Source organism: Anoplophora glabripennis, unplaced genomic scaffold, assembly GCF_000390285.2.
Source record: "Anoplophora glabripennis isolate ALB-LARVAE unplaced genomic scaffold, Agla_2.0 scaffold1245, whole genome shotgun sequence".
Taxonomy (NCBI): domain Eukaryota; kingdom Metazoa; phylum Arthropoda; class Insecta; order Coleoptera; family Cerambycidae; genus Anoplophora; species Anoplophora glabripennis.
In genome coordinates this window covers 10668-29947 of record NW_019417331.1, presented here as the reverse complement: position 1 = coordinate 29947, position 19280 = coordinate 10668, and the positions used below count along the sequence as shown (strand labels likewise).

The following is a 19280-nucleotide window of genomic DNA, read 5'->3' as shown; positions in this document are numbered from 1 at the left end:
TCATTTTGATGAGATGTTAAGAGCCTTCATTAAGTTACAACAAATAATCTGATAACGTTATTGGTTTTGAGGATATCGTTATCAAAAAAACTATGAAGTTTGCTGATCAAGCTTTAGTTTCATGATCAAGGATTAAGAAGGAAGTGGAAACAGGCAATATCATTTAAAAATCAAGGAGGAATGAAAGCAGATGCCATTAAGAATATCATTAAAACTATAATAGACAATTTGCAAGATATTGGATTTATAGTTGTAGTAACTGTGTGCCGACCAGTTTTCAGCAAATTGTGCTGCTATTAGACAATTAGTGGAAGATACTGATGAAGAAAGTAATTAAGAATTATTTAAAATTAAGGATTAAGGAATTGTAGCAATATATGATCCTCCTCCTTTATTAAAAGGAGTTAGAAATAATTTTATTAATAATGGTACCAAATTTATTTAAAGACAGTACCGAGAAAAAAGTACGGTGGAGTGATATACAGAAACTGTATGAATTAGATGTAGGAGATTTTAACCCTAAAATATTTTACAAGTTAACGAATGCCCATACAAAGATCAGCTACGAACAATTAAGGTGAAGTTTGCTGCTCAAGTATTATCTCACAAGGTATCCTTCACATTAAGGTGGACTGCAAAATTAGGCGTTTTTAAATCTATATAAATCTGTTTGCGCAATAATGTGTAAATATTTTGTTTTCGGGAAACAAGGGTCTACTCGATTCAACCGCTGAAGATACGGCAGACGTTGGGTCTTTTATGGATCAGCTGGTTGACAGTGTAAATGGAGCAGCATATGAACCTGAAACAACTAAGATGTGCTGTAAAGGAAAATTCTCCACATATCAAATTCTGATATGATGCTATAAATTTTTAAAAAACAAAATTTTGTACTCCTAGAGGAGATGTTGTGCCACCAACAGTTAAGAACTGGATAAAAACGTTGCATTAGTACCTACAAACAAAGTAAAGAATGCAGGATTCATTTCTGTCCAGGGAATGTCAACCAAGATCCACTAGAATTTTTTTTCGGATGTATGTACATCTTCTACAAATTCATTTAAAAGTTTAATAATAAATAATTTTTCAGCAAGTCATTCACCAATGGCAAATTGTGAGGAAGATAATAATGTTGCCTTAGTTGTTTAGAACATTAAAAAAAGGATTATCTGAATAATTGACATGTGAAGTATATATATCTTCATATGAAGATGATGATTTTCAATTTAAAGAAATTTTAGATAATTACATTATAAATACTCATTCATACATTGCAGGATATAGAATAATTTTAAAATATACAAAGAAATGTCCAACGTGTTTTAATCAGCTGGTGTGTTTAACATCTTCAGAGGAGCACAACCTAATTTTACAACGCGAATACATGCAAAATTGATACTCATACCAAAAACTCAATTTATAGATGTAGTTTTTGTCTATGGGGCAAGTATTTGATTATTATATAGAAAAATTAGTACTGAATGATAATATTAAAAACAACCTTATACACAATATCTATGCGACAATCCATGCGAAGCACATAAAGTATCTTATTCTCCGAACATCATATAGGTACTATTTTTTCTTCAAACGTTATACATTCTAGGTAAAATGATTAAAACAACTATAAGAAAAAAACGAATTTTGAATAAAGATTGTAACATTGAATCTTACTTATTTCACTGTACTATACAGCGTGGTAAAAAAGTTCTGCATAAAATTCATATTTTCGTTAAACAATTTTTTTCGAAAAACGGTAAGACCCGTCGATTTTTATTTGATCCAGGGCACCTTGTTATGTGGAAAAATTTTTTTTTCGATAATCCACTTACGGCAGCGATGACATAATTTTTTTTTAAATGACAACGCATATTTTTTTCGTTCGAAATTGATGACAGTGATAATTATCTAAACAACGGTGTGAAAATTTCGATGTCTTACATAACAATTTTTTTTAGAAAAATGCACCTTAAGTTCTTATAAGTGATAATTGTCTACTTACACTATTAATGGCTCCGAAAAGGACAAAGTTGACAAAATTACATTTCAAACGAGTAAAATTACACTAATGTTTGTGTAAGTCTAGCGAAATTGTTCGAATTGCCCACCCTGTACCATTTGGCATTGTCCTAAGCGTGTGTAAACGCCGTCTACACTTCGTTCAAGCATTCCCGGGTCGATTTGATTTATTTCAAAACGAATACGGTTTTTAAGTTCTTCCAAATCACCTGGTCTGTTTGTGTACACACGCGATTTCAAATAGCCCCACAAAAAAAAGTCTAGAGGTGTTAAATCAGGCGAACGCGGAGGCCACTCGATTGTTCCGCGTCGCCCGATCCACCGGCCAGTAAACGTGTTATTCAAGTACTCCCGTACTTGCACTCCATAATGGGGCGGTGCACCATCCTGCTGAAACCAAATTCTTTCCTCAGGAATATCAGGATCCTCGTTGTTCGGGAATAACTCTGCTAAGCTTGGGACCAAATCGAACCGCAGGAAATCCAAATAGCGAGCAGCAGTTAAATTTTCCTCGAAAAAATACGGGCCTAAAATACGACGCCCTATTATTCCCGCCCAAACGTTCACCTTTCGGGGGTGCTGATGATCTACTTCTTGCACCCAGTGCGGGTTTTCCTGAGACCAATACCGGCAGTTATGTCGATGCACCGATCCATTAAGATAAAAAGTAGCCTCGTCAGAAAAAATTATGTTCTTGAGGAAGTCGGGGTCTCCGTTACATCGATGCATTAAATCTTCACAAAAGTGGAGACGGCGGTCTGGGTCGTCCTCAGTCAATGCATGTATCAAGTGACCCTTATAGGGGTGAAATTTCTCTTTTTTGAGAAAGTTCACCACAGTTACATGTGAAATATCATTGTTCAATGCAATCGACCTTGTACTAGAATGAGGGTTGTCCTGGAGCTCCACCAGGATATTCAATCTAGTTTCATCATCTACTCTAGGACGACCCGCACGAGGAGCATCTTTCACACTACCAGTTTCCTCAAACCTTGCCAGTACCCTACTAACCGTAGATTGCGTAATTGGTGGTCTGTCAGGGTACGTTGCATTAAATAATTGGCAAGCTTCTTGATGGGTTCGTAACTTATCGCCGAAACCAATCATCCTCAAAATATCAATTCTTTCGCGTTCACTAAGTTTTGCCATTTCGAATTAAACGATTTCACCAAAGAATGTTAAATCGGTACTGATTTTTAGTCTTCAATATTTCAGGTAATCTACTCCTTTCAAGTAAACATTTCTTTGGATCTTTTTTTTTTGGGGAATTTATCGGCAAACTCGAAGACAAAAAGTCGACCTTAATTTGCTACATACTATTTGGATTTTGTGCGGTTGAACTTGGTTCTAAATTTTGCAGTTTAATCAGGATCCTGACAATATCTGATGAATAATTCCGCAAATATTACATAACACCAGTTGCAACTTAAGTTATCTGAAATGCTTTCTGCCGAATAAATTTTTTTCTAAGGCATTTGATCCGTAAACAGCAAATTATTGCATTCAAGAACTTAAGGTGCATTTTTCTAAAAAAAATTGTTATGTAAGACATCGAAATTTTCACACCGTTGTTTAGATAATTATCACTGTCATCAATTTCGAACGAAAAAAATATGCGTTGTCATTTAAAAAAAAATTATGTCATCGCTGCCGTAAGTGGATTATCGAAAAAAAAATTTTTCCACATAACAAGGTGCCCTGGATCAAATAAAAATCGACGGGTCTCACCGTTTTTCGAAAAAAAAATTGTTTAACGAAAATATGAATTTTATGCAGAACTTTTTTACCACGCTTTACTTATCGTTACCATAGCCATAGATATGTACTTGCATCTATCAAAACAAATATTTAAAATTTGGCGTCGCGTCGGTTGACAGTTACTAAAAAATGAGTCAGTACTCTACTCAATATCAGTATATAACAAGAAGTGGAGGATTCTTAAATTATGCAAATAATCTTCACTATTGTACTTATAAATAATAAATATAAAAAAAATGTTCAATATTAAAATTGAATTCATAGAGAACTATAATGAGTTTATATTCCTAGGCATATAAATGACAATTCATATTATTGAGTAACGTCAAATAAGCTGTTGCCGCTTATATGGCGTTTGAAGAAAAACGTTATCTTGAATTAACATATTTGATATCTTTGACTTCATGTCGCTAGTGGCGTTGATTATCCACGAACTGGCACGAACGCGAGAGTCACTCATCTATATTTTTTTTCTAATCTGTGGTCTCTATGAGGTTCATAGATAAAAGAGTTGATGAGTGATGAGGTTATTGTGGTTATGTCGTTATGTCAGCCCCCAGATCTCCCAGAAAATTTCCTGGTCGAAACCGGCAATACATATAATAATAATTACCGACTTACATGGAAGTAAAATTAAATATATGGATAGAAGATGCAGAAATAAGTGAATCTAGACTGTATAAGTTCAAGAATGAAATATTTTACTATCGTTTAGTCTATTAACTAAATGTGAGTATATCGCAGATCTATGTAATTCCAACGTTATTTATTTACTTGATTCTTTTAGTGTAATCAGTCACAATATATATATTATACATTTCCTACTGTTGGCGAATACCAGAATACCAATAATAGCAAGAAGTAACTGTTTATTAGAATTTAAATAAATGAATCAGTTAGAATGTATCGTGCAGAAACATGTAGAAATGTTTTGCAAGATAATGCCCCGTCATGTTGAAAAATGGAAAATACTATTACAGCATGCTACAAAACCAGCAGAAGCACTTTCAAATTATGCTGAACAGTTACGTCACGTGCAGAAGTAAGTTACCAGTTGCCTCATTTATTTTTTATTAATAATTGTAATTTGATTTGCTTTAAGATCATAAGTCAGTCAAAGATAGGATTTTAGATTTTGATGATGTTACATCTTTAAAAAATAAGTACAGGTGCTCTATTAGTGCAGCCAAGTACAATAGCTTGTATTATTTGAGTTAAAAAGCAGTATTTTGGAATAAAGTGGTATATGAAACAGTTGAAAAAAAGTAAGTTTTTTAATGGAATACCTTATTACAGGTTTGAATTGACGGTGGAATTTTGCATGTAGTGGCATAATTAATTTAGATTTGGAAAATGCACTTAATTTTATTACATTATCATACATTTGTTTCAAGATAGTTAATTTTTTATTTATTACATTTTTTACATTAATTATACGGTATGATTTAATATTTTTTGTGTATGTAGGTACATGGAACTACCTCAGATTGTTGGGACCTAAATTATATGATTTGACTAAACTTACCTTTATCTAAAATTGCTTTGTTTAGGTGCTAAAGAATGAAGTTGGTAAAAGTTTTTTTTTTTACATTAGAAGTTCTTTTTTTTGCTATGTTATATATATATTTTTAATTTGTTCAATTTATGCTGGCCTATTTCTGCGACAATGGCTAAGCAAGCACCAACTCCAGGAAACGAGCAACCTCCAACCTGGAATTTTAAGCGAACTCCCATTTTGTCAGGGTAGGCATAATTTACTTGCCTAACATTGCTTAGACAAGGAACCATCAGTTTTACGTCTTTTCTGAGGGGTGATTACATTTATCTATGCAAATTTCACCTAAATTTGTATAGCTTCTGTAAATGCACCTACATGTGTACATTTGCATATTTAGAATTTTCCCTTTAAATATATATCTAAATTTTGATGTTAAGCAGATTCATTATCTTATGACATCAAAAAAAATTGAGTAGTTGATTGTAGAAATATCTTTATGAACCCACTGTTGCTAACAGGTAATCCAAGTCAGGGGCATACAGTGGGTATCGGTATTTTAGCTGTTCGTATTGAACTCATTGCTTTATTTATTATTGCTAATTCGTTTCCGGTAAACTTTTATCACCATAGTGTTCCTTCACAATATAGTTATAGACTTTTTTTGAGGACGACCTTACAAAATCAGTATTTGTTCTATCTTTTTCTTTCTTGCAATTTTTTTGTACTTATATAAAAAATGTTCCCGTAATTAATAATTTTTTTTGCTTAGCGTACGTGAAAATGAATCATATTGACCATAAAAATATGATCGAAAGTAATATTTATCGACCCTTGGGCCGCGATAGTCCAAAGGGCAGAATATGAGCATTAGTAACCCGTGGATATTAGACGGTGAAGGTGTCCAGATTGTGAAAAACTACAAAATCATGTTATAAGTTTTTTTGCCTAGCATAATATGAAAATGAATTATATTGACCGCAAAAATAAATATGACCGAAAGTAATATTTATCGACCCTTGGGCCGCTAAACTTATAAAATAAATTTTTGGCACACTATTAGCCAGATGGCTTAATTTACAATTTCAAAGTTTCTTTTGAAGTAGAAAGTGATATATTTTTTGAAACGTCCAGAAGTCTAAACCGACGAAGTGACAGTTAGCCCAGAAATTGTGGAATAATGACTAATGGTCCTAAATAGTGGCTTCTATATTTTAGGTAAAATTTTCATGATGATTAAGGAATGACCACTTAAAATAATCCGGGAGTCAAAATTTGAAGATAGGATGGCTTTTGAATTTTCACGAAAACTTGTTATAGCTTTAGTTTTCCAACCATTTGTCAAAATCAATTTATTTTGGTAAACACCATATAGCAGAGACAGCAGGCTTGAAGTAAATATTCTATTACCGTACTGAAAAAAATCTATTCTTTTGTATCTCCTTTGAGAAGTTTAGTCTGTATATTTTTTCTACTGTTTTATATACCATACTGAAACATGGATCAGAAAAATTATGCATTTGATTTTCTTCTCACAACTCTTACCTTTTAAAGCAATTAAATTCTGGCAACACACTTTGTTAATTAGCATTTCAATATTATTCTAGTTTGAGCAACTACCTATTGTACTTTAACAAATTTTACAATACTACCTACGTAACCACCTATAAGGGTATGCTTGTGTTAAATTGGCCCTAACTTTTTTACTACTCTGTACATTGATGTTTCGTATTAGTGAACACCGTGTATTTTTTGTTAGGGTTGCTGTTACTATTAGAGATATTTACAATTTTCTATTTTTTGGACACATTTTCTCGTATCAGACCTGTTGTCAAATTGGCCATGACCAGAACACTCCAAAACAATTAAAATAACTTGACATTTGTCAAGTTAGTTGACAAATTATTGTTGTGTCTGTAATAGTTTTGCCGAAAATTTAAATAAAAATGCCTTTGGATCGTTTACTTATGAGGATTATTTTAATTTGTAGCTATTTTTATTTAAATTTTCGGCAATAACTATTCAAACACAATAATAATTTGACAACTAACTTGACAAATGTAATGTTATTTCAATTGTTTTTGGAGTGTTTCTGGTCATGGCCAATTTGACAATAGGTCTGATACGATGAAAATTGTCCTACTAATATCTCTAAAAGTAGTAATGGCAACCTTAACAATGATTATATGGCTTGAAAGCAAATTTCAATCTGCATACGACAGAGTAAAAAAGTATGGGGTGTCTTTTTAAGTTAACAATGTTATAGCTGTTTGAAGTTATCAAAATGTAACAGCAAAAATGAAACACCTAGTATTAAATGTTTTAATTTGGTGGTATACCAACCATAGTGTAGTGTTAAAATCTCAAAATCTATAACTTCTAGGTATAGGTGTTATTTAATAAAGTGATCCTCAAATTTCACGTAGAATATGAAAATGCAATAATATATAGGGTGTCCCTCTTAAAATAACGAAGTTGGTATTGACTTTCAGTATAACCGGAAGTGCTGGCTGGTTCTACATATTTTAGTTGTGTTTGCCCCAGGGACATTGCTATGTTGTCAAATTTTCAAATTTTTCGGAGCATTACTTTCCTAGATATCGATGTACGCAGTTCTCGGTGGGACAGCCTGAATTTAAAATTTATTTTGACTTAAAAATTTCTTTAATATTGACTAAATGACTTTAACATTCACGAGAATAGCAAGTTTCTATATATATAATATCTGAGATATGCTAATGAACATCGAAAATAAGAAATAATTATATGTGGTTTTGAGATATTCTGTTATGTATTTATGAAAAAAAAGTATGTGTATATTTCAGGGCTGCTGTGACACACATAGAAGAATTCGCTGAAATCCAAAAAAATATTGAATATAAAATAGTCAAAGGAATTGACTATGAAATTCGAATATTGAAGGAGATTGTGTAAGTTAACATTAATCGAGCTTCTATAATAAATATAACTTAAAAAATATTTAAATAAGAAACGTAGTTTGTGGGTTACTGAACTGTTAATAGCTTTTCTTGTCTTATATTTTTAATAATCAAATGTACACTATATTGTTTAAATTGTTTATTCCCAAATACTTAAACGCATACAACCTCTTTGTTTCGATTGCGTACTCATCCCGTATCGTAATACACACGACTGAAAATAATACCAACCTATCTCTTAGTTTTTCTTTCTTATACTAGAGGGCTGTTACCAACCTTACATCATAGAATATTAAAAGAAATTTATTAGTATATAATATTAAATATTTTATCAAATGTGTTTTGGGGTAATTTGTTTACTCCTGAATGAGAATTTGGGGATTTTTCTTAAAGAAGGCCAAGTTTCGATATCTTGACCATTTCGGGTATGTCTTAACTTTTTGAAATTTCCTTCATCCGCGTCTAAAGAACCTCATAAATTTTTGGAAGGTCCTGAGAAAGTTAAATAGTAAAATTTTCTAGTGGTGCTGGAGATATTTGATCAAATAAAAGAGAACTTTGCTGTAATTGAACTTCAGTTATTTCATAAAGCATTTTCGGATGTATGTATTTATTTCTGAAATAATGTTGATAATTTTGTCATTGAACGTGTTCCATAATTGAAAACCCATTGCAATACTGAATGTGGAGTATGTTTTTAATTCAGTATAAACATTTATTTTCCTTTCTTACTAATTTCGGTTATATGCCCTCATCATTGGAAAGAAATGACTGTCATTGGAAAATAATTTGCTGCATGAAACTTCTAATAACTGATATAATTTGGGTGAAAAAATGCAAATATTTTTTGTTTAAAGTCATTGAGACAAATTAAGGACAAATAATGTTTGTCCTGAATTTATTATTTCGCATGCTTTTTTGCCGAAAACGAAAAAAAAAAAAAATTTCCAGTGGCATGCCATAATTTTTGAGGAAAACAGTATTTATATTTATGTCACCGCTTTGAGTTGAGATTCACACTGTGCGCCACTTTTTTCAAATATTGTGTACTCAAAATCTCGTTTCAGTATCTCCATTTTATTATAAGTATTAATATTTTTTAGGGACCAATTGAATTCATTAAACCATGAGATGAGAAATAAACTATCACTTTTAGAAAGATCAACGATAGATTTAAACTGGGATAATGATTCTCAACTTCTTGTTGGAACTGCGCTTCAACCTCCATTATGGAAAATTTTGCATGAGGGGTTATGTTTTTGGTCATATTTCGCAGATGCAATGAAGTGCATTAATAATCAAATGAAGTATATTAATGTCAAGGATGTCAAGTCAATGGAAGCTTTTGAAAATTGCTTTAATCTTAATTTAGATAATAGCGTTATTACCAATTTGTTATCCAAAACGCAATATGTGAATAATGAGAAACTTTTGGTATAATTATTGTTAAATTTTTACTTCAGGAATTTTAATAAAATTTGAATAAATTGTGTTAGTAAATATGTTTTTATTGATAAATTTATACAGACAAAAGGCAGGGTTGGTTTTATATTTAAAGAAATGAAATTCACAATGTGCAGGGTAACCCAGAACTAATGGTTGATTGCCAGTATTTTATTTAAAAAAGATATATAATAAATACAGAGAAATACACTGATTCGATAAAGTTTTATCAGTGTTGCCGTTAAAAGCGAGATTCTTATTGTTTATGTAAGTGACTAATTATTTAGGACTGTACGACTCCACTTGTATAATGACTGATAACTTTAAAATAGTGGCGGCTCATCGTATGAAGCAACTGAGGCCGGGCCTCACTGTAAAATTTGGCTCTCGCACCATATATTTTAATACTTACTATTCTACTATGAACCTAAATAAACAGTTAGGTAAATTAATTACCTATTACGTTTATCAAAAATCAAAATAACAGTAGGTATAAAATAATGGTTTGAATATTGAATATTTCGCCGTTTGGATACAGTTACTCCTCACTAGTCCCCACCACAGTGAGGCAAGGATTTCTTTGCTTGTAGGCGCGTCACACTTGTCTACAATATACTACAGTTCTCCCTCCATGCGAGGCGGTTAAAATAACGTGATTTACGGGGGAATTGAGGTTAAAAAGCGGCTTATACTCGTAGTTTTAGTTCGCGGTTAATGTACGCGTCGCATAGTACGCGGGTCAGTGTGAGGGACAGTACAAAGGCTTTAAGGATAAGGACAAGGCAGGCATTAATAATAATAATAATAATAATAATAATAATAATAATAATAATAATAATAATAATTTATTAATCCAAAAGACAATACAAATGGCATAGGATAAGTTAGCAAAAAACATAATACATAAAAATTTAAATAAATAAAAAAACTTAAACAAAACAAAGACTAAATTTAACGTAATATAATAGATACTGTCGCAGGATGTTGGCTTTTTTCCTTTAAAAAAATGGCCAAACAGGCGAGATTTAATGATAAGAGGGTTTTGACTTCTTGACAGAAAAAGCTGTCAGTCAAAAAATTTTGGAAATAATTTTTTCAAAAAAGGTTTGTGCGCGGAAATAGACACCAGGTTATTAAACAATTTGTATTTTGCTTTAATATAGAAGTTTAAGTATTCAGACTGCTGAGACTTCTGGTACTGTGACGATGGAGAGAGGAGCTCCGGAAATGTCACACGTAGAACGAATCGTTTCATGTGCTGCGACCTTGCCAGAAGACATTACTGTTCTCAAGCGAGAATTTTTGGCCTCCACCATATCTTTGGAGGAAACCCCGTTCTTGGGATTCCCTAGGAAATCCCAGGATGAGGAGAGCAGTGCTCCCCGTAGCGGAGGAACGGCCACGACGACAATACCTATTATATATAGTCAATATTATATGTATATGTACATAGATAATAATAAATCTCTCACGATATTGTTTTATCTCTTGAAACGCCTTTTTCAAGACGTAATGACGTAAACTACTGTTCTAAACAAATTAAAATCGCTAGTCAAAGAATTTCTGAATTAAGAACCGAAGAAAAATTTGAAAATATTTTTAATTATGCGAAAAATATACTGGACTACCAAGTAAACGGAACGAACTGGAAATATTTTCGAAATGTATTTCTCATTAATTAAGTACCTACTCGTTTTGGGAATTTACATGATTTAAATTTTCTTGCTTTAGTAGATTCCTCAAAATTTCCTGAATATGCAAACAAATTTCCCGAAAAATCGTTTGAATATTTATTACAAATGTATTCAAACGTTTTTGAAAAAGTGAACTTAATATTTTGTACAGAGACGAACAATTTCGTAATTTATAAGTTCAAAAAACGGTAGAAGTATTATAGAAGGAATTTAAAATAGTATTTTCGGAAACATAAATTGTTTTGCCTTCGGTAGAAAGAATCTTTTCATGTCTTGAGCGCATTAAGACTTACCTAGGTACCTACCTACTTAAGAAATACGATGACACAAGGGCGCTTAAACAACTTATCAGTGATGGCGATAGAAAAAGAACTATTGCAAAGTCTTAGTGCCGATCCCCAATTTTATGAAGACATTATAAGTAAATTTGCAAATTTCAAAGGCAGATGAATAAACCTGTTTTATTCACTATATTTTAAAAATAGTTTGTTAAAAGTGGAGGCTAACGAAAAGCTGACGGGCGTTGTTTTATATATAAATAGATAAGTTGGCTGGCTACCTTGTGAAAATTTATTTTTATATTTTTTTTCATATTTTTGAATATTCTTAAACCAAGTAGGATCAATTTTATTAATTATTAGGTTTTTTTCTGTTACTTAATTTTATTGTAAATACAAGTTTTAAAGTTCAGATATTAATATGTATTACTAGGTAATATAATAATAAATTTTAATTTATTACTATTTATTATTTGAGAGCGGATTAATAAAACAATCAAATAGTTGCATAGGTATTATTTTTTATAAAATCTGAATGCACATCCTGCTCTTAAACATCAGTTTTTCTATAATATTGTAAATGCAACTAAAAATTTTCAGATGCATTTAGTCGTTGAAAATTTAAAAATTCACCTATTAACAATGTCACGAACCGCCACTGCTTTAAGAGTATCCACGGGTTTCAGCAGTATAATAATATCTTGAATAGTACCTACTGACAGAATTTTGGATTTCTTGTTTTCAAAATTCAATTGCGCCGTTGATAGATCTGAATGTCCGTTAGTTAACGAAGATAACCACCATCCATCAGCCTTAATAAATCATCCTTATCACTTGCACATAATAATTTCCCGATTGGGCTTTTTTAAAAATGTTTACACTGTAGAGTAAGCATGTTCATTGTTTTTTTATACGACTGCCTTGCACGTATTGCGCACGGAAAACACGCTCTGAAAACGGTATTTTGCACACGGTTACGTCATCTTTGCACACGCGTCTCCAGATTGTGATTTTTGTTTGATGTTGTCACCCAAATTATGCAATGTTTCAAGTTGGCTGAGTTTCATAGCAACCGTCACGGCTCCTTTATTTTGTTGATTAGATACTTCAAAAATTGTTGAATTCCCGAAGTTTGGGTGTGAAAATGTGTGATTCTGAAGAGATTTTACAGAAAGCAAGCGAAATATGTTCGGAACTGCTGCCCACAAAATCCAGAAGCAGGTATGAAGCTGAGTTAAGCCGATTTATGGACTGGCGACTAGCCAAAAATGTCCAAACTTTCTCAGAAAACGCAGTAATGGTGTATTTTGAAGAACTATCTAAGAAATATAAATCTTCGACGTTGTGGACGATTTTTTCGATGCTCAAGTCAACGTTAAGTGCCAATCACAACATAGATCTTGGAAGCTATAAAAAGTTGCAAGCGCTAATCAAACGAAAATCCGAAAACTACGTCCCAAAGAAGTCCCAAATCCTCACAGAAGATGATTTTTGCCGGTTTTTGACGAAAGCATCAGACGACAAATATTTACTTATCAAGGCGGTGGTGGCAGTTGGACTATCTGGGGCATGTCGAAGGGAGGAATTATGTTATCTCAAAATAGAAGACACCAAAGATTTCGGCAGTGCTATGCTGATTAAACTGAAGAATACAAAAACAAAGGTACCAAGGTGTTTTACAATTACAGGAAACCTTTACACTATCTTAAAAAAGTACTGTGCTCTTCGTCCTCCTAATCTGAAGACAGGCAGGTTTTTTTTAAACTATCAAAACGGAAAATGTTCAAGCCAAAACGTTGGCATCAACAAAATTGGAAACATGGCTAGGGAAATCGCCAAGTTTTTGATGCTAGAGAATCCAGAAAGTTACACGGGACATTGTTTTCGGCGTTCATCGGCCACAATTTTAGTCAATTCTGGCTCAAATCTGCTTGCCCTCAAACGCCATGGAGGGTGGAAATCCAGTACAGTTGCCGAAGGCTACGTTGATGACTGTTTGAGAAATAAAATGGAAGTTTCGAAAAAGATAGAGTCTTCAGTGTCTTCTGCTGCCACAGAACCAGAACAACGATCGTCTACTGGAATACAACAAGAAAACAACGACCGCACGCTGAAAAACTGCACTAAAAACACGACACCAAAAATATTCTCTATTACCGAAAACAAGGTGCACAATAATACTGCTTTTCCCAGCGTAACCTTGAAGGAATGTTCAAATGTTACCATAAATATTAAATATTAGTTTCTTTTGTTAATGCGTTAGCAATTTTCTTAATAAAAACGAGTTAAATTAAAAGTTGTATTTAATTTATTTTGTTAATGCGTTGGCAATTTTAGTAATAAAAACGATTTAAATTAAAATTTGATTTTTGTGGTCTCTGTTTGCAGTCGTATAAAAAGTATCGTAAAAAACTCGTTTGAAAACCTCTTTGCACACTCGCTCGACTTGTGGACCTCGCCTTCGGCTCGGTCCACCAATATGTCTCGCTCGTGTGCAAAGAGTCGTTTTCAAACCTTGTTGTTTAATATACTATTATGTATAGCCTTTTGGACTTAGCAGTGCCAAAGTTGTACGTAAAACTCATTGTTGTCACTATCCACTTTGGTTTACTGGAGAGGTAATTGCATCTATTCGGGCTAAAGTTTCAGCGTACAGGCGTTACAAAATACAAAACACCTGATTTTTATAATATTAGCATCACCGTTTCATCTCCAAACGTCTGATTGATGAGGCGTATAAATCTTTTATAGGAGTCACTGAACAGTCTCTCTCTGATGATCCTAAGAAATTTTGAAATTTCATACAAAAAGAGGATCCTCCCGCATACCTTCTACGATGGTTCTTAATGACAAAGAGATCTAATTCAACAGATATTGTTAATGCATTTGGCAACTATTTCAATAGTGTTTTCATTCAGTCTCATGCTGTAGATAGATCTAAATTTCCTTTTCATAATATCTCTGGTAATTCCGTAACATTAACGTCTTTTACATATGAAGATGTTTTACAGAATTTGCAGCGTTTCAAGGACACTCTTACTATGAATGTTGATGGAATTCCCAGCTTTTTACTTAAAGATTGTGCATTTGCTCTAGCTGAGCCTCTGATCATTTTATTCAATTTAATTTTAAGGGATTTGTCTTTCCCAATGATATAGAAGAAGCCATTTATTTGTTCTAGTCTCAAAAAAGATGATAGAATGACAACTAATTACAGAGGGAATTTCCTTTTATTTTTCTAAAATATTTGAGATTAGATTGTATAGTAAAATTTATTACGCAACAGTGGCGGCGTGTGAACATTGATTGAATGTGTTCTGCTTAGGGTTGTTACATTCCGGGATAATAAGTGCCCGGAGTCTGTAAATGGCGCCGCAGGCGAAAAATTTTAAAATTTTCAAGGTCACGCGCTTTCCTGGCACTTCTGAATTTCAAGGAACAATGCATTTATAAAAAAACAGATTTTCACAATAATGATTTTTGAAATTGATACCTTTTTGAAATATCTATTAATGAATTACCTAGTGACGGTATAAATAAATTGGAATAAACTAAATATATTTTATTAAATTATTGAATATCGTTTATAAACAAAAAAATCGTTTGTGAAATTTACCAACGATTCAACGAATTTTAATTTTCCTCGCCGCGTTATGATTTTTTAACATTATAACTATTATATTCCGGGAGTTATACGTGCAAATCCGAAATCCGGGACCATACAGCTAATTCCCGGTACAATCACAGAAAATCCCGGTCATACCCATGTGGCTAGATGTTCTTTTAATATGTCGTCAAGATCTGCACTAAAATTTAAGAGTCCACGAAACACATCAGGGTTGCCCGAATTTTCTGTCTCATCGTGTCCGCGAAATGCTAATTCGAAAGCTCCACAAAATTTTATGCAATCTATGATTTTAGATAATACATAACGATTTTTCGTTACCTGTTCATTGTGTTTCCGTATATTATCCCAATATGCAGAATCTAACTGACTTCTTATGTTTATTTTACCTAAAGACTTAATGACTTAAATCTTTCACACTGTATATTGTCCATGCTTTATCCCCACCGAAAAGTAAGCACGGAAAACAAAACAGTGAATATTTTAAATCACACCCGCACACCCACTCTGCTTTTGTGTATACATTATTGTTTTTTTATAACTTTTACTTCTTTTATTTTTAGTTTATCCTCATAAGGCAGAGAACCAAAGTTTTTTTTTAAACGAAACGCTATTCATTTTAATAACTATAATATCCGTAGACGCCTAAACGAAAATATTCACACGTGCCGCTCGCAGAAATAAACCACCACATACCACGTACGAAATATTACTGCATTTACTGCAGCAGTGGCTGGCGCTGTTGCAGCCACAAAAGCCCCTATCTTCGTGTACTGGGTCACGTGCCTGATTAGCCAATAAAAACAAAGGACGCATCTAATTGTTCGCTGTGCACACATTTTGTATATGAGGTTGCATATATTAAGGAGCTTAGCTCGCGTCACAATAAATAATAATATAAGCTCCTAGATTTATTTTAGCGCGAGTATATTTGGATTCTTTAAATATTTTGTTGATATTTAATATGATTAAATACATAAAATTTTATGTGTTCTGCAGTTCCGCAGCTCTTATGGTAAAACCGCCACTGTTACGCAACCAAGCAGATGATATCTACTAATCAACATGGCTTTATGCAAAGGAAATCTACAGTCTCTAATCTTACCGTTTTTTCTCAGTATCTCTCGGAAGTCATAGATAGTAGTGGGCAAGTTAACGTATGTAATTTATATGGATTTTCAAAAATCATTTAGTCAAATTGATCACAACGTCCTGCTATTAAAATTAGAAAGGTTTAGTTTATGTAATGCTTTAATGAAACTATTTTTATCTTACTTACAATTAATGGTCAGATACCAAAACTTTACTTCCGATCCTTTTTTTCCAATGTCGAAGGTACCCCAGGGTTCCAACTTGGTGCTTCTATTGTTTTATTCTTTATTAATGATTTTCCGGATATGGTTTCTTGTGAACATTTGCTTTTTGCTGATGACGTTAAATTGTTAAGATTAACTCCCTTTCCGACTGCCATCACCTGCAACAATGTACAAATCACATAGCTATGTGGTGTAACTTATATCATCTCAGTCTTAATATAGGTATCAAAATGTAAAGGCATGAGATACACGAAAAACTAATTTTATTAGTTATGAATAGGCATTAGTGATAATGCCATATCGGTCGAGTCAAGTGCTTAAAGATTTCGGAATATCTTTTGACAGCAAGTTTACTTTTATTGAACACATTAACAATGTAGCGTCAAGTGCCTTTAAAACTTAAGATTTTCTGTATCAGAACTGCAGGGACTTTTTCAACGCTCAAATTTATTATTTTGTACCCTCGTTAGGTCGAAACTTGAATACGGTTCATTATAAGGTATCCGATTTGCGAAGTTCATAGTCAGAGATTGGAATCTATTCAACGGTAATTTCTAAAATTTCTTTGTTTTCATCATTTTATCCACCTCGAGGTTTTACTCATCTAGATTTACTAAAAAGATTCGATTTTGATTCGTGGAGATTCGTCGCGATATTTCTTTGAAGCGTTTTCTGTATAATCTTCTGCAAGGTAAAATTGATTATCCAGTTCTACTAAGCAAGATAAACTTTATTGTACCTCGGGCTAACAGAAGCAATACGACACACTTTATTGTTCTACTCCTAGATTTAACACTTTAATAATTAAATGCCCTTTAAATACAGAAAATGCAGGACTAGATTCATTACTAAAAGATAAGTAGAGGTTGCTCTATAAACTTTTTCCCGCTGGACTCGGTATTCGAGATACAGGGTGTTAAAATTTACAAAAAATATATTTTCTGCTATATCTTCATAATGCGCTGACGGAATTGAATGAAATTTACTACAGCGTGTTCACTTAAGTAGACCTTTTATTGAATGTAATATTAACCTTGTGGCTTTTACCAGTGGCGTGCTACTGGAGATGCCGCCCCATTTTCCCATGAAAAAAATACGCCACTGGCGTTTTTTTTTTTGTAGAAATAATGTTACTTCAGGTAGTGTTACGTTAAGTGAACGAAAAATTTTTCTTGGTGTTTTTTAATAGTACAGCCGTTTAGGAGATATTGGGCTTGTTTTTACGTGTTATTGAATTTTCCTTATAAATTAGGTAATCCGTTTATTTGATGAAAACCTTCTGGTTTTAACCAGTGATGTTCTACTAAAATATCCGCTAACTTTTCCTAAGAAAAGAATATACCACTGGCAAGTTTTTTGTAGAAATAATTTTATTTATGGAAAAATATCAAAACTAAATAATAAAATAATATTAGCAAATAGGTCGAGTAAGTAATTAAGTAACGAGTCTCACAACAATTAATTGTCCAAAACAAAGTCCTTTCGCATCAATACAATTTTGACATCTTCTAATCAGGCTACTTATAGAGGAACTTATTACGACATGATTTTTCCTGAGGAGATTACAGTTTTCCTCTATTATTTGCCATAATTCGTCTCGTGTTCATAAGCCCAACAAGGACTGCAGCTTCAGAAATAAATAAACAAAGCTATAATATTGAAAACAGATCATCGTAAGCTTACTAACTGATAATGCAGACAAAATATTCAAATTTTGATGATGGATTTTAAACAAATATGAGTAGGTATATGTGAACTAAATTTGCGCATTATGGTCGGCAAATAAGTAAATTATCTCCTAATCGGCTGCTACTATTAAAAAATATAAAGAATTACTTTTCATTCATTTAATGTAACAGTATTTAATTAGGCATTATTTCTACAAAAAACTGCCAGTGGCGTATTTTTTTCTTGGGAAAACTGAGCGGCACCTTCAGTACCTTCAGCCACTGGTTAATGTCAAGAGGTTAATTCAATAAAAGGTCTAATTACGTGAATACGTTGTGATAAATTCCATTCAAATCGTTCAGCGTAATATGAAGATTTGACCGAAAATATAAAAAATTTTTTGGACACTTGAACACCCTGTATCTCGAATACCACGTTTCCCAGGAATACAGTTTATAGAGCAAACTCTATGAGGGTGAAGTTGTTGGTTTAAATTAGTTGTAATCATATTTGTTTTTTCTTCTTTCCTTGCTGTGTATTTAATATAGTATTATACCGGGTGTTATTGATAAGTTTTGCCAAACTTTAATGGCATATTCTACCGAAAAATAATCAAATAATCAACATTTGCCCTATACAAATTTTTGATAGGACGTTTCCCTACGGAGTTACAGGGTGTTAAATATTTCAAATATTTATATTATTTTTCCTGTAACTTCTCTGGCATAAAATATTAAGTAATAAAATTTGGAGGATAACATTTATTTAGTAGGGACTATTTCTTCATGGATAACTTATTCCAAAATACATTCCAGTGGCGTAGTTATTGGGGGAGTAGTGTACCTTTTTAAAAAAAAATCGTACGCCACTGGTTTTTTAAATAATTTTAAATGTTTTTAAAATGTACAATCAATTTGTGACAATAAAGTATTCTTGTAAAGTATTCGTAAAATTTACTGGTTTTTAGATAATTGGGAAATCAAATAAGAAGAATGGCATTGACAAGCTGAACGACTTTATAGACAGACTTTTCCAAATCAACGTT

At 32.6% G+C, this 19280-nt stretch overlaps 1 protein-coding gene across 1 annotated transcript; it reads left to right on the top strand.

Annotated features, from left to right (window-relative positions):
* The first annotated feature begins 4308 nt into the window (after window positions 1–4308).
* Window positions 4309–9713, top strand: LOC108913843. Its single transcript, XM_018719486.1, has 4 exons — window positions 4309–4506; window positions 4565–4819; window positions 8098–8202; window positions 9315–9713. The coding sequence occupies exons 2-4, from the start codon at window positions 4665–4667 to the stop codon at window positions 9649–9651; spliced, it is 597 nt and encodes a 198-aa protein (XP_018575002.1). The 5' UTR covers window positions 4309–4506; window positions 4565–4664; the 3' UTR covers window positions 9652–9713.
* The last annotated feature ends 9567 nt before the right edge of the window (window positions 9714–19280 follow it).

Excerpts from the sequence above, each read along its gene's own strand:
- LOC108913843 (XM_018719486.1), top strand. The coding sequence starts at position 4,665 with ATGAATCAGTTAGAATGTATCGTGCAGAAACATGTAGAAATGTTTTGC. Across the intron at positions 4,820-8,097 it reads CAGTTACGTCACGTGCAGAA|GGCTGCTGTGACACACATAG; the intron begins GTAAGTTACCAG and ends TGTATATTTCAG. Across the intron at positions 8,203-9,314 it reads CGAATATTGAAGGAGATTGT|GGACCAATTGAATTCATTAA; the intron begins GTAAGTTAACAT and ends AATATTTTTTAG.